General features: G+C 37.3%; 1 protein-coding gene across 1 annotated transcript in view; it reads right to left on the bottom strand.

The window, feature by feature from the left end:
* The window catches only part of Capn7 (calpain 7), a 39,678-nt gene that overhangs the window by 8,848 nt on the left and 15,573 nt on the right, over positions 1 to 15,257 (bottom strand). Inside the window, exons 6-12 of the mRNA XM_013030779.1 lie at positions 11,526 to 11,612; positions 9,667 to 9,793; positions 8,877 to 8,962; positions 6,658 to 6,751; positions 4,276 to 4,422; positions 2,920 to 3,026; positions 1,651 to 1,771 (exon numbers count right to left, since the gene is read on the bottom strand). Of these exons, the coding sequence (XP_012886233.1) occupies positions 1,651 to 1,771; positions 2,920 to 3,026; positions 4,276 to 4,422; positions 6,658 to 6,751; positions 8,877 to 8,962; positions 9,667 to 9,793; positions 11,526 to 11,612 (769 nt within the window). The remainder of the gene's footprint in view (positions 1 to 1,650; positions 1,772 to 2,919; positions 3,027 to 4,275; positions 4,423 to 6,657; positions 6,752 to 8,876; positions 8,963 to 9,666; positions 9,794 to 11,525; positions 11,613 to 15,257) is intronic.

Raw genomic sequence — 15,257 nt, 5'->3', positions numbered from 1 at the left:
GAAGTGGCACTGTGGCTCAAGTGGTAGAGTACTTGCCTTGAGCTGAAGAGCTTAGGGACAGCACCTAGGCCAAGAGTTCAAGCCCCATGACTGAAAAAAAAATTCAGACTTTCCTGCAAGGCTGGCTTTCAACTGCAAGCCTCAGCCTCCTGAGTAGCTAGAGTGATAGGCATGAGTCACTAGTGCCAGGCGCTCCTTTCCTTTTTTTTTTTGGGGGGGGGGGTCCAATCATGGGGCCTGAACTCTGGGCCTGGGCGCTGTCTCTCAGCACTTCAGCTCAAGGCTAGCACTCTACCACTTGAGCCACAGCACCACTGCTTTTTTTCTTTTTGCTTATGTGGTGCTGAGGAATCGAACCCAGGGCCTCAGGCATGCAAGGCAAGCGCTCTACCACTGAGCCACCTTCCCAGCCCTCCTCTCCTTTTAATTAGAATCTCTCCTCTAAATCTTACAATGCTGAGAAGCTGTGTTACATTCAAACAATATCCTATTCTTTGTTGTTACCTATTTATACAAATACACAGACTGGCTAGAGTTTAAAGAAAGAAAAAAAATGCACGAGACAGTCTTCTCAATGAGATACTAAACTTGCAATGGTGATGGTACATATCTTTTTTAGAAGTGCTACTGAAACCATGAAGATTATAGTAAATGCTCCATAAAAGCTGAATGTGTCTATAGAACTGATTATACTGATTCATAAAATTAAAAGCTGGCAGTTACAAGATCATCTGTCTTCAAATAGTTCCTTTGAAATCAATTATTTTTTCCTAAATGTTCTAAATAAAACTGGTCAGGGATATTTAAAAATCCTTTGCTATTTTTTTCTTTTTTGCTTTTGACCTTACTGGGGTCTGAACTCAGGGTCTCATGCTTACTAAGCAGGCATGCTAGCATTTAAAGCCATATCCCTAGACCTTCTTGATTTTTTTGTGTGTGTGCCAGTCCTAGGGCTTGAACTCAGAGCATGGACACTGTCCGTGAACTTTTTTGCTCAAGGATACTGAGCTACAGCTCTACTTCCAGCTTTTTAGTGGAAAATAAATAGCAGATGGCACTGTTTAGTACCATGGGTGTATCGGGTTTTTTTTCCTTCAAGACAAAGTCTCACTATGTAGTTCAGTCCTTGAACTCTAGGTTCTCTTGCCTCTGCCTTCTATGTGCTGGGATTTTGTGTTTCCTTTTGCTGTGATGCTAGTAAAAACAAACCTATGGTACTGCCAACCATATAAAAGCATAACATACTATGGAAGTATGATGCAATGTTGAGACAGTTGCAGCCTCATACATCTCCTGTTCATCCACCTATCTCTTGACTAAATCACTTTCTCTTGTATTTAATTTTATGTGTTTATGTGGTATTCAGCATGGCTCCAATAAGGAGACAGACACACGAATGGACACATAAATACACACACACACACCATAGCCTAGGTATGTAGGCCAACAACAAAATTTGACTAACAAACATCACTCACAGGCATCACTCACTTCTTGGATTGTATTTCATGGTTAAATGAACCATGGTTACACATACAAGGTCTAACATACAGCGGGTCTTCTGTTGTTGCTATCACTATTTCTTTCTGTAATTTCAATTATTGGAATCCAAATGAGAAAAATAAGAGGAAAAAATATCTAAGGCCTAACCTTGAATTCTCTTATATCCAAAACAGCATATGCATGTGTGGGAACCAGGCCCCACTTCTCTCCTTCAGCTTCAGTCATCATTCCAGTGGATGCAGTGATGAGGACGTCCCCTTTGTGAAATCTGGAATGACCCCAAAAGACAGGAAATTAAAGAAAAACACATTTAAAATTTCAGAGCACATATTTCTTTTTAATGATTCATATAAAATTGTGTATAAATTTGAAATCTTTTCAAAAATGGACTATTCCTAATATCTTAACCACACTTCAGTGAAGTATTTTAATTCACAACTTATCTGAGATTAAGCCTGTTTCTTTTTTTTAACCATCGTAATAACTTATGCAGAAACCTATCATGCAGAAAACTATCAAGTGAAGAAAAGCAAATGCTAAAATGTTATTTTGCACATAAGCATAAAGATATAGAATACTAGATGCACTTCCTAAAAGGAGATATCATTTATTGATCAAATCATTGTGTTCCCTAGTTCTGCTACTTAATGTGTTATTATTATTTGGATAACTCCAATATTGTCTGGATACTGTTTGATATTGTTTGGATAATTCCAGTTTCTTTATATGGATTATCCAGATGAATCTTAAATCCTCAGACTCTTTTCCCACCATATCTCAAAATTGGCTAAGTACTTAATAAGTACAAAATAATTTTTTCACATTACATATTCCAGATTTATTTCAGATGATCTACATATTAGATTAATTGTAATTATAACACTATAAACATAACTAAAGGCTGACTGTATTTTAAAAATAATTTCCCTGATAAATAAAAGTGACAGCTTCTGCCAGGAATGGCACAGGCTTGAAATTCTAGCACTAGGGAGGCTAAAGCAGGCGTATTGTGACTTTGAAGTCAACCTGGGCTACATAGTGAGATTCTGTCTCAAAAAACTAAAACAGGAAGGGAGTTTTACAATCTCTATCCTAAATGAGGTATGATGCTTTTACATAGCTCCTTTAGTACCAAAACAGAAAAAACAACAACAACAAAAAAAAATCAGCCAGGTGCTGGTAGCTCACAATTATAATCCTAGCTACTTAGGAGGCTGAGATCTGAAGATCTCAATTTGAAGCCAGCCCAGGCAGCAAAGTCTGTGAAACTATTATCTCCAAAAAATTACTTAGAAAAATCGAGAAGTGGCTTTGTGACTCAAGAAGTAGAGCGCTAGCCTTGAGCACAAAAAAGCTCAGGGACAGTGCCTAAGCCCTAAATTCAAGACCCAGAACTAGTTTAAAAAAAAAAATCACCTTTGATAAAGCATTCGGAAGGAATTATCCTTACTGAAAGTCTGGCTATCTGAATGCATAGCAATCCTTTCTGGAATCCACCCAGTCAAAGCATGAAGATCAATATTCTGAAATATAAACACATTTTGTTAACATTATTCTCAATCTATTAAACCCTTGAGGTAGCTATTAAATCTCACTGATTTACTATCATAATTTTGATAAGGATAAATCAGAAGATAAGGATATTTCTCTTTTTCCTTAATATAGAAGAATTGTTTCATAAAAAGTATTTTTTAAAAACACTCAAAACAAATAGAAAAACTGCTATGATGATGCTGGTCACTTTTCACTTAATAAGTTCTTACAATGAGAGTACCTTTAACATTCTGACATGAATCCCCATTCTTCTAAGATACACTGAGTAAATTAAAAGGCAATGGATTATGAAGGCACTACAAGTATTTGAATGATAAAATAGAGCAATTGAATGTGCAGGCTGGGAAGACAAACAGTCAAAATCATACTGTGTTTAAAATTATGATTTTACACTCTTTTTTTTTCTGGTCGTGGGTCTTGAACTCTGGGCCTGGGTGCTGTCCCTGAGCACTGCAGCTAGCACTCTACCACTTGAGCCATAGTGCCACTTCCAGTTTTTTGGTGGTTAATTGGAGATAAGAGCCTCACAGACATTCCTACCTCAGTTGGCTTTGAACCATGATATCCTGAGCTCTCAGCCTCCTAAATAGATAGGATTATAAATGTGAGCCACGGTGCCCAGATTATTTTATACTCTTTCCTAACATTTTAAAATCCTGGAGTGCAGAAAAGCCCAGAATTAGGAAGGGAGACTAATCAGGTATGACTGATGGGTGATTCACATGGTCCACATATTGTTTACCACCCCTGAGAGATGGCTATCATACGATACACACACAAAGACGCTGAGATAAAGCCAAGGCTGGTTAAGTGTCCACATTGAAAGTCACATCAATCTAATTTCTGTCTTAAAGTCTGATACTTTATTTCATGCATCAAAGGAACATTAGTAATAGCTCAGTTTTACAAGTTAAGGGTGGGGAAAACTCCTTGTACCAGAACTTACATATCAAAATATAAAGGCTTCATATGACACCTCTCTTTAATCTGAAACTGTATATGCTATAATTGGCCCTATATCTCAACATTACAGCAAACACTATACACTTCAGGCTTTTCTGGAATCTACAAATGTGCTATCCTCACATAAGAAAATGCATACCCCCATAATACCAACATTTTCTGGGATTGTGTTTTCTTTCCCCATGAATAAAAGTTTAAATATAATCTTATTAGATAATATAAATCCATGTCTACAGCATACCATCTTGTACTTACTGAGTTGGATCCTGGGAAATCATATCCTCCCATAACTTTCATGTATGCTTTTTCTATGAGAGACACCCATAATTCACTTTTATTGTTGGAATAAGAACACAGCAGTTCACCCTTATGATCAACAGGTAACTGGTCATCAATTATCACCTGGAGAAAGAGAACATTAACTTTCTTAAAGAAGACAAAATATTTTAAAATCTTTTCCCTCTCTCATATACATATATATACATATATATGTGTTTGTGTATATATACGTGCATATATGTGCATGCATATATGTATATATACACATATATGTATGTATATATGTAAATATACACACAGACATATATATATATGTATTTGTACAAATATATTAGTGGTTCTGGAGTTTGAACTCAGAGCTTTCACACTTGCTAGGCATTGCTCCAATCCTCCACTCAATATTAAAAAACAAACAACAACCAAAAAAATCCTTTCATACCAATAAAAGAGGGGCTGGGAAGTTGGCTCAGTGGTAGAGCGCTTGCCTTGCATGCCTGAGGCCCTGGGTTCGATTCCTCAGCACCACATAAGCAAATAGAAAAAAGCTGGAAGTGGTGCTGTGGCTTAAGTGGTGGAGCGCTAGCCTTGAGCTGAAGAGCTGAGGGACAGTGCCCAGGCCCAGAGTTCAGGCCCCACGACCGGACCCAAAAGCAAATAGAAATAGAAAAAAAGATACAATAGGCCTACTTTGATAGCATCATGTTTCTAGAAACTGATCAATTATAAACTGTTGGTCATTTTAATATGTGTTTATTCAGCTTTACAAGACAGTACCACTTAACAGGTTAAGTCACTATTTATAGGCATATAACTACCACCAAAGTTATTAGGGATTCTAGAACATACAGTGTATTTACAATAATTACCAAAGGCCCTCATTGCCAGATATGGTGGTTAATGCCTGGAATCTCAGGACATAGAAAGCTAAGACAAGAGGATTTCAAATTTCAGGACAGCCTGACTACATAGTAAGTTCTAGGCTAGCCTCACCTAGTGAGAGGGGGTTATTGCTATTAAACAATAGTACCACTGCCTGTCATTTTAGTTTAAAACTGTAAAAAAGCACCGGATGCCAGTGGCTCACGCCTGTATCCTAGCTACTCAGGAGGCTGAGATTTGAGGATTGCGGCTCAAAGCCAACCCGGGCAGGAACATCCATGAGACTCTTATCTCCAATAAACCATTCAGAAAAGCAGAAGTGGCACTGTGGCTCAAATGGTAGAGAGCTAGCCTTGAGCTGAAGAGCTCAGGGACAGCACCCAGGCCCAGAGTTCAAGCCCCAGGACCTGCACCAAAACAAAAAAAGAAAAAAAAAGTTTAAACTATGTATTTCACAAAAAACTTTCCAAATGGTGACTAACACCTGTAATCCCAGCTAGTCTTAGGGACGGTAGTACAAGCGGCCTGGAGAAGAAAATCTGTGAAACTCTTATCTCTAATTAACCACCAAAAGTCAGAAATAAAGCTGTGGTTCAATTGCCAGAGTGCCAGAGTTGAGCAGAAAAAGCTCAGTACTGTGACAGTGCCTCAGTACCAACAGAACACACACACACACACGCGCACACGCACGCACGCATGCAATGGGGGGAGCGGGAAGAATGCTTAAGTTTCTTACTATCTTCACTTGTCCACCAGTGGTAGATTTCCTTTTGTTTTTATTTTTTTAATTAAAGAAGGGCTTCATTTTAACATTTTCATACACATATACACAATGTATCCTGATCAACCTCATTGTTTCTAGCAAAAAACTGAGGTGCCAATCAAGGTAGTGAACAACTGTAATCCCAGCACCTAGGAGGCTGTGTCAGGAGGACTGAAAATTCAAGGCCATTCTAGGCTAGTGAGACTATATCTCCAAAATAATAATAAAGAACTATCAGGCTAAAAAAATTTTTTTGGTGCAAATCATGAGTACTGAACTCAAGGCCTGGGCACTGTCCTTGAGCTTTGTGCTCGAGTCATAGCTACATTTCTGGATATTTTTGGTAGTTAAATTTTAAGCATTACTGAAAATTTGTACACATTTTCTCAGACCCATTAATAAAAAGACTTAAAGCTAGGTAAGATGACACAAACCTATAGTTCTAGATATTTGGGAGGATTACTTGACTACCCAGGAGTTCATGAAAGCCTGGGCAACACAGTGAAAACCAAACAACAACAAAAAATTCACTTTGTCATGAGTTTTATTTTTAATTACTAACATATGGTGCTATTGGTAATAATATGTATATCACAGATTCAAAGTCAACTAAAATGACAATGTTTAGAGAGATAATATTAATGATTCTACTCAAGTCTCAAAAATGGGAACGGGAAGAGAGAAGGTCCAGGGAGAGAGGGAGAGACATTATTCACCTTTCTTGGGACACCATTGAGGTGGAGTTTTACCATATACTTTCCGCATGGATTGTACTCTGGTTCACCATCCTTATTTTGAGGGTAAATTATGCTTTAGGTAAAAAAAATAAATATTGAAATATTAACATTAATATTCAATATCAAGTACTATACCAGATTTCACACTTTAAACATATGCCACTCATTTAGATATACTGTCTTTGAAGTTTTATAAAAATAAATGTATCTCCTACAGTAAATCTGAAAAAGAGCTTTATCCTAAAGTATTTATTTACTTTATAAAAAATAAAGTTTTGTGTTTTTTAAATTGCTTTGAGACAGTTTCACTATGTGAACCAGGCTTGGCTGAAACTCACTATTTAGCCCAAGTTAGCCTCAAATTCATGTTCCTCCTGCCTCAGCCTTCCAAGTGCTGGAATTATAGGTACATACCCACCCACTCCCAGCTTAAGAAAGTATGTTATGTGATCATAAAATAGAGTGTAAGTTTCATAATATTCTGAAAAGTGCTCAAGTTTTAGCTATACACTTCAATAAGTCAACTATGTGGTTATATTTTATACCAGTTTATTTATCACTGACTCCAAAAGTAAAGTATTCATTTCAGTTAATTACAATTATGCACTAAGTACAACTCTATAAGGCACTAGAATTACACAATAAGATATTTGAATAACTGTCAGGGACAATTTTCTCTCTTGCTTTTTTTTTTTTTCTGTTAGTCATGGGGCTTGAACTCAGGGGATGGGCCCTGATCCTGAGCTCTTTTGTTCAAGGCTAGCATTCCACACATTGAGCCACAGGAATACTTCTGGTTTTCTGATGGTTAACTGGAGCTAAGAGTGTCATGGACTTTCCTGCCTGGGCTGGCTTTAAACTGCAATCCTCAGATCTCAGCCTTCTGAGTAGCTAGGATTACAGGCTTGAGCCACCAGTGCCTGGCGACAATTTTTGGACCAATCAAACATACTGCAATTTATTTATATGGCAAATAACAACTTAATGACTGTTGAATTCATCTTTGTACTTATGACTTAACAAAAACTCAATTAAGAAGAGCTGAATGTAAAAAATAATGCTTAATAATTTTAACACTGAATGGTTTTAATATAGATTTAAAAACTGAACAAGAGCCAGGCAGACCTGTGGTGAAATCCACTCAGAAGGTAAAATCCAGGAATTGTGGTTTGAGCTCAGCCCAGGCAAAAAGACCCCCAATTAATGTAGACCCAGTGCTTTCCACCTGTGATCACAACTATGGAGAAGTCCATAGGTAAGAGGATCGCAGTCTCAGGCCAGCCCTAGGCAAAAATCCTACTGATAAATAAAGCATAAAGAAGCATGGCTTACGTTGTACAGTGCCTGCCTAGCAAGCAACAGACCCTGAGTTTAAGCCCCAATACTGACACAAAAAACAAAAAAGAAAAAGTATTTCAGAAATACTTCCCTAATTTCTAACAAAGTTCTAGCCATTGGAAATATGTTATTTTATATTTTCCAATAGCAATAAAAGTTAAAAGTAAAAGGTAAAAACAAATTTAATTTTTAAAATTTTTTATTTTTATTTTTTGTGTGTGTATGCCAAGTACAGGGCCTGGGTACTTGCTGTCCTCAGCCTTTTTGCTCAAGGCTAGCATTGTACCACTTGAGCCAAAGCCACTTTTGGCTTTTGGTGGTTAATTTGAGATATGAGTCTCATAGACTTCTCTGCTTAGGATGTCTGTGAACTACAATCCTCAGATCTCAGCCTCTTGAGTAGCTATGATTACAGGAGTGAGCCACCAGTACCTGGCAAAACAGTATTTTGTTTAGTCCAATATATTATGATTTCAACATGCAACCAACATTTTCCAATGTTACATTTTTTGTCCTATGTTTTCAAAATCTTACATATATTTTATTTGCAGGCTATTTTATTTTTTACAAATTAACCTATTTCAATTCCCCAATAGCTACAGGTGTTCAGAAGCTACCTTTCTGTAGAATTTTGCAAGTATTATAAACACAACAGTTTATTTTGATTCATTTATTTTGAAGCATTTATCCTATATATTTTACACATGCACCCTGACTACTTCAGCATTATCTTTCCACATTCACAAAACATCTGCCTCATCTCTACAGAAAAGCCATATATTCTAGTAATATGCTCTCTCTTCCTGCTAAGTCTTAATTTCTAAGCAATTATGAAAAGAGCTAACAGAACAAAGTATTACCTGGTAATCAATTTTTTATTGAATCGCCTCTCATAAGCCGCACTGATGGCCAATGATGCCACAAAGGAACAATCCGATACTATTGTCTGTTAATAACAGCAAGTATTAATATATTCCTTCATGTATTTTCAACATTTCAGCACAGGACTTACATTCTGCACCTACCACCTGACTTTTTATAGAAAATACCTTAATTGTTTGAATAGCCAAATTAGAAACGCCATTCTGCTGACTCATTTTATTCAAACTAATCCTAGAAAAATGAATGAAGTATTTCAATAAAGCAAATTTAGAATGATTTTGTAATCATTCTTTTATTAAAGGTGAAATTCAGACTTTCAAGTTTCTAATCTACAAACACAAAACTAATTACTCTTCCTATTACATAATTATTTCAGTGTGTAAATCAAAATGTATAGAATAAGCTAGGCATGGTAGCATGACAGCTATAATCCCAGCTAAGGCTGGAGGCTAAAGCAGAAGTATTACAGTTTGGGGCCAGCTTGGATTAAAAAATCAAAACTCTGTCTAAAAAAAAAAAGAAAAGATGAATATGGTCAAAGTAGATTTTTGCATGTATAAAAATAGAAGAGTGATAAAGAGGTGATAATTTTTAGAATACATTGTAAACATGCAGAAAATTGCTATGATGAAATCTCCCTTGTGAAACTAATTTTGACATACAAAATGAGCAATCTTTCCATTATACTCATGCATATGAACATATAAAATCTAAGGAAAAACTCAAACTCATTTTCAAATATAGAAAATTATACAAAATGAATGTTACCTGCTTTATGCTAAAACTGGACACAGTGTATATCATTGTAGGATTGTTGGTAAGATCTTCTGGTCGAACCCATTTGGAAAATGTAGTTTTTTGTTTTGGTGACAATGGTAGCTTGCCCAATCTATCACTAAGATAATAATAAAAATTAAAATAATAAGGTTAATAATAAACAACTACTCAAAGTCAAAATGACATTTGCTAGAGATGGCTTTTTCTGTTTTTAGAGATCACATAACTATCTTTAATATATTCCTAAAATAACTCTATGGTCAAATCTGGCTCATTACACTTAACCTTGAACCCAGAGTTAAACTCAACATCCCTCCCAATTAAAGCAATATACATATATACAGATAACTGAAGACAGAAACAAATGTAAATTCAGCATATACTGTGAAAGTTTGAATTAGCATGGTTATGTTCAAGAAATTCTGCAATAGAGTTAGTCACAGAGTTAGGTGGCACACAACTATAATCCTAGCTACATGAAAGGAGGAGGAAGGAAGATCTTAGTCTAGGACACTGTCTGAAAAACAAATTATAAGCAAAAGGATTGGGGGTATGGTTTCACTGGTTAGACTTGCTTAACAGCTGGAGAACCTCAGCAGTGAAATCAGGTATTAACAACAGTACAAGCTGATTCATTCAGAATGACCAGGAAGCTTCTTGGCTCTTATACTCTGAAAGGCTATTCAAAGTGGCTAATTTGCTAAATAGTAACCAACCATATGTCAGACATCAAGCTAAAGTCCTTTATATATTATCTACTTTATCCCCCAAAGCAACTCTATTAATCTGCCTTTCCCCTAAATCCTTTCTAGAGTAAAGGCAACACTCCTTGGAATCACAAAGATTTTTGGATAATACAAGAAATATGACATTAAAGCTAAAATAAATATACCATAACATTTTTTAAGAAATTCTGATAAGCATTAGGAGGAAGAGGATTTTTCACTCAATTAATCTGCAAAGTTCCAGCTGCAGTATTTGTTTCTGCAATGCAAAATACCTCTAGATTTTCACTTTGCTTTCTCTTTTTCTTTCTTTTTTAATATATACATGCTGGTATCAGGGCTTGAACTCAGTGCCTTGCACTCCTGCTTGGCTTTTTTTTTTTTTTTGCTCAAGGTTGGCACTCTACCACTTGAGCCACTACCTCCATTTCCTATCTTCCAAACTTAATGAACAAACATTGGTCACAAGTCTCTAAATAAAAAATGCAGCCTGTAACATAACATTTCTCAACTTTTTTTTTTTTGGGGGGGAGGTACAGTCGTGGGGCCTGGGCGCTGTCCCTCAGCTCTTCAGCTCAAGGCTAGCGCTCTACCACTTGAGCCACAGCGCCACTACCAGCTTTTTTTTTCTGCTTATGTAGTGCTGAGGAATCGAACCCAGGGCCTCATGCATGCAAGGCAAGCGCTCTACTACTGAGCCACTTTCCCAGCCCCTCAACTTTTTTTGATGAGTCTCACTGTGTAGCCCAAATGGCCAAAAACTCGTTATTTCCTTCTCCTCCTGCCACCTACCTATCTTCCCCTCTCCCTTCCCCTACCCTACATAAAAAGCCTCTGAAGTGTGCTGGGACTAAAGACTTGTGCCTCTCAAACTTTTTTATTATTTTGAGGAAGCCCTGGGATTTGAACTTAGGGCCTCAAACTTGCTACGCTGGCACTCTATGAATCAACCCACTTCTGTATGACCTCACTTCTTTCCAACAGTTGTTGGAAATGTCAAACATTTCTTATAGTCATAGTTTTATTGAAAACTTTAATTTCAAGGATCTGAATTAAACTGAATTCAGAGTACTGAAAAAGTATAGAAAAAAATTATTCTAGAAATAAAAACAAGTATTTACTTACCAAAAAGGCATTGGATAAGCAAAACGTTCTCTTAGATCAACACTCATGAAAGGAACATACTCTATACCATTTATTTTTGATGTTGTCCTATGAAACACAAGAAAAAAAGCTTAATTGTTCAAATCAGCTTTAACTGGCAATCTTATTTAAACTCATTACATTTTTAAATGACCTAGTACTATACTAAAATTTAACTGACAACCCTCTGTTGTTCATACCTTTATTGAGACAAATTTCCATAAAACAAATACCAGATAAGAACTGCTGCAATTCAGAGTACTTTTTAAGACTAATATACTAGCCAGAGACAGTGGTTCCCACCTGTAATCTTAGCTACTTAGAAGGTGAGATCAGGATGATCACCTGACACAGGTGACAAAGTCTTAGGACCCCTCACAAGTCACACAGCAGAAGCAACTGCTATTGTCATCCACACAGGAATGGAACTGCCCCTGAGTACACTCAGCACAGGTGCTATTAGAGGCAGCTGAGACATCAAAGGTAGCTGCTTCAGATGCCCAGCATCAAAGGAGGCTTGGGATTCCTTGCGGAGCATTCAGCAGAGACACAGCTCTGGTGGCCACTCATGCTCATGTCAGCAGAGACACCACTGGAGGGAGCCAAGGTTCTGTCTGTGGCATGGGTGTGGCAGTTGTCCAGGGCTCTATGTGCTGACCACCAAGTGGGACAGAACCCTTCCACCCTAACCTAAACCATGTGATTTCTACAGCCTCAGGTCTTCACACACATACACAAGAACAACTGAAAATTTATATTTTGTTTCATGTAAGTCTGTCTTTGATGTTGCTTTGGAGGTTTTGATTTTTTATTTATTCACATTATTTTTTTTGGGGGGGGGAAGTCCAGTCGTGGGGCCTGAACTCTGGGCCTGGGCCCTGTCCCTCAGCTCTTCAGCTCAAGGCTAGCACTCTACCACTTGAGCCACAGCGCCACTTCCAGCTTTTTTTTTCCTGTTTATGTGGTGCTGAGGAATCGAACCCAGGGCCTCATGCATGCAAGGCAAGCGCTCTACCACTGAGCCACCTTCCCAGCCCTCACTTATTATTTTTAAAATATGTGATGAGAAAGAAGAAAAGAGAGGAGGGAGAAGAAAAAAGGGAGGAGAAAAAAGGAAGGAGAAGGAAGCTTTACGTCCAGCTTTTTAGTGGCTTGGAGATAAGTCTCACAGACTTTCTTGTGTTGGCTGGCTTTGAACTGCAATTCTCAGATCTCAGCTTCCTAAGTAGCTAGGATTGCAGGTGTGAACTATCAGTGCCCAGCTGCCATTTACTTTTTTTGGGGGGGTGGGGTCAGTCATGATGGGGCTTGAAATCAAGGGCTTGGTGCTATCCCTGAGCTCTTTTTTGCTCAAGGCTAGCGCATTACTACTTTGACCCACAGTGCCACTTCTGGTAGAAAATCAGAAGTTAACTAGAGATAAGAGTCTCATGGACCTTCCTGCCTTGGCTGGCTTCAAACCACAATCCTCAGATCTCAGCCTCCTGAGTAGCTAGGATTACAAGCCTGAGCCATGGTCACCCACCCCCATTTAGTTTTAGTTCTACTTACTTCTCCCTTTTCTCAGAAATCATATCCAATCCAAAACATCTTCCTTTCAGCATTCAATTTTAAGTCAAATTTTGCCCCTTCGAGAGCCCTTCTCCATTTATATCTTCCTTCTATCTACAAGTAGAACTGCTCTCTCACTCAAATTTTCTAACTCGTTCCCCATCCCAATCCTTTCCATATCGCCTGCATTTTTACCTGAAAACTAGATTGCCTGAACACCTTTTTGTTGTCTTGGTTTTTTTTTTTTTTGTGGATATTCATCTATTCAAGTCTCTTCACCCTTCCCTACACAAATACAATACTAACTAGCTCTTTTCTACTTACTTCATATTCTATTTTCTCCTTAACATTACCCATCAAACTCAGCTCTGCCTCCTTTGTTTCCTATATAATTAAATTCCCAGTAATATTCATTAGTATATACACAATATCTCCTTCCTATTACCACTCTGGTTAATAACTAAGGTCTTCCTAGATCACAAATATACACCTTTGTTGCTGTATTCATCTAAAAATATTGGAACAGTAATGGTGACTATAGTTCATTAGGGAATGCCACAAATAGAAGGTTGTGGTTTGTCAACTATAATAGCCTTTGCAATCAAGCTCCCTCACCCTGAGGAGAGCTCTATACAGTGTCTTGAACACTGAAAAATTATTTGGCAACTGAGCCACATCTCTCCAAGTAATAGGGAAATAGACCACAGCCCAGCCATTATTCAGTTTTAACTAATCTTCAAGAATTTACCAACTAAAAGGACCAGGAGATTGAAATGTCTACCAAACTTAGACCTAGATACATAAATGGGAAAAAAATCACTAAATTAATGAGTAAACAAGACAATCTGTCTCTCTCAAAAGCCAACTATTCTACAATAAAGGACTTAAAGTGTTAGGAAAAAAGAAATTTCACCCAAATCCAAAAAGGCAATGAGAAGAATAATCAATGAAATTAAGGAGGTAATGTACAAAGTTCTAAACAAATTCAGAGGACACAAACAACTACAGACTTCAAACAAACATCTGAATGAAATAAAGAAGAAATGCAGAAGAATGAAGGAAATGAAAGGTGTAGAAATCCTGAAATAAAGATCAAATAAACCAGGCATCAGTGGCTCACAACTAATGCTAGCTAGATATCTAATCTCTTCGTAAGCTAGACCTCAGGAAGCTGAGATGTGTAGGATCAAAGTTCAAAGCCTGGGCAAAAAGTCCAAGAGACTCCATATTCAATTACCAGCAAAAAGTCAAGCTGAAGATATGACTCAAGTAGTAAGGTATCAGCCATGAGTAAGAAAGCTGAGCAAGCAGAAGACTTTGAGTTCAAACCAAAGTACTAGAAAAAATTAAAATAAAAAAATAAAACCTCAACTAAAACCCCAGCTAATAGAACAAGTTGAAAATAGAGCATTAGAGATTGAAGAAAAAGCAGAAGAATGAGATCAAAGACATTGAAAAAAAAACTAAGAAAATATTAACTGAATTTACAAGACCTGGACTTCATTAAAACATCATACCTACTAATCATGGGTATAGAAGAAGACAGACAATTAAAGACACTCCGAACAAATATATAATGATAGGAATATATGACATGTCTTAAAGGCCTTTCGCTATTAACATTCAATGTTCAGCCTCTCAACTCTCCAGTCAAAAGTCACAGAACAGCCGTCTGGATTAAAAACCAGGATCCAACCATGTGTTGTTACAAAAAAACCACTTTTAATTGACAAAAACAAATATAGGCTTAGGGTGAAAGGATAGAAAAAAGCAGGCAAGAGTACCCATATTTATAGCTATCTGATAAAACAGACTTCAAACTAAAATCAGTCGGAAGACACAAAGAAGGTGTTTCACATTAATAAAGGGAAAAGCTGGGCACTAGTGGCTCACACCTGTAATTCTAGTTACATAGGAGGCTGAGATCTGAGAGCTTCGGTTTGAAACCAGTCCAGGCAAAAAAGTCCTTGAGACTCTTATCTCCAATAAACTACTCAGAAAAAGCCAGAAATGATGCCATAGCTCAAGTGGCACAGCACTAGCCTTGAGCACAGAGACTCGGGGACAGTGCCCCAGGACAGGCATTAATTAACTAATTAATTGATTAAAGGAATACTCCATTAAGAAGAAATCACAACTGTTAACATATACAGACCAAACAGA

The sequence above is a fragment of the Dipodomys ordii genome, unplaced genomic scaffold (assembly GCF_000151885.1).
Source record: "Dipodomys ordii isolate 6190 unplaced genomic scaffold, Dord_2.0 Scaffold132, whole genome shotgun sequence".
Taxonomy (NCBI): Eukaryota; Metazoa; Chordata; class Mammalia; order Rodentia; family Heteromyidae; genus Dipodomys; species Dipodomys ordii.
Note: the sequence above shows the minus strand (reverse complement) of the source record. Positions and strands in the feature narration are given on the sequence as shown.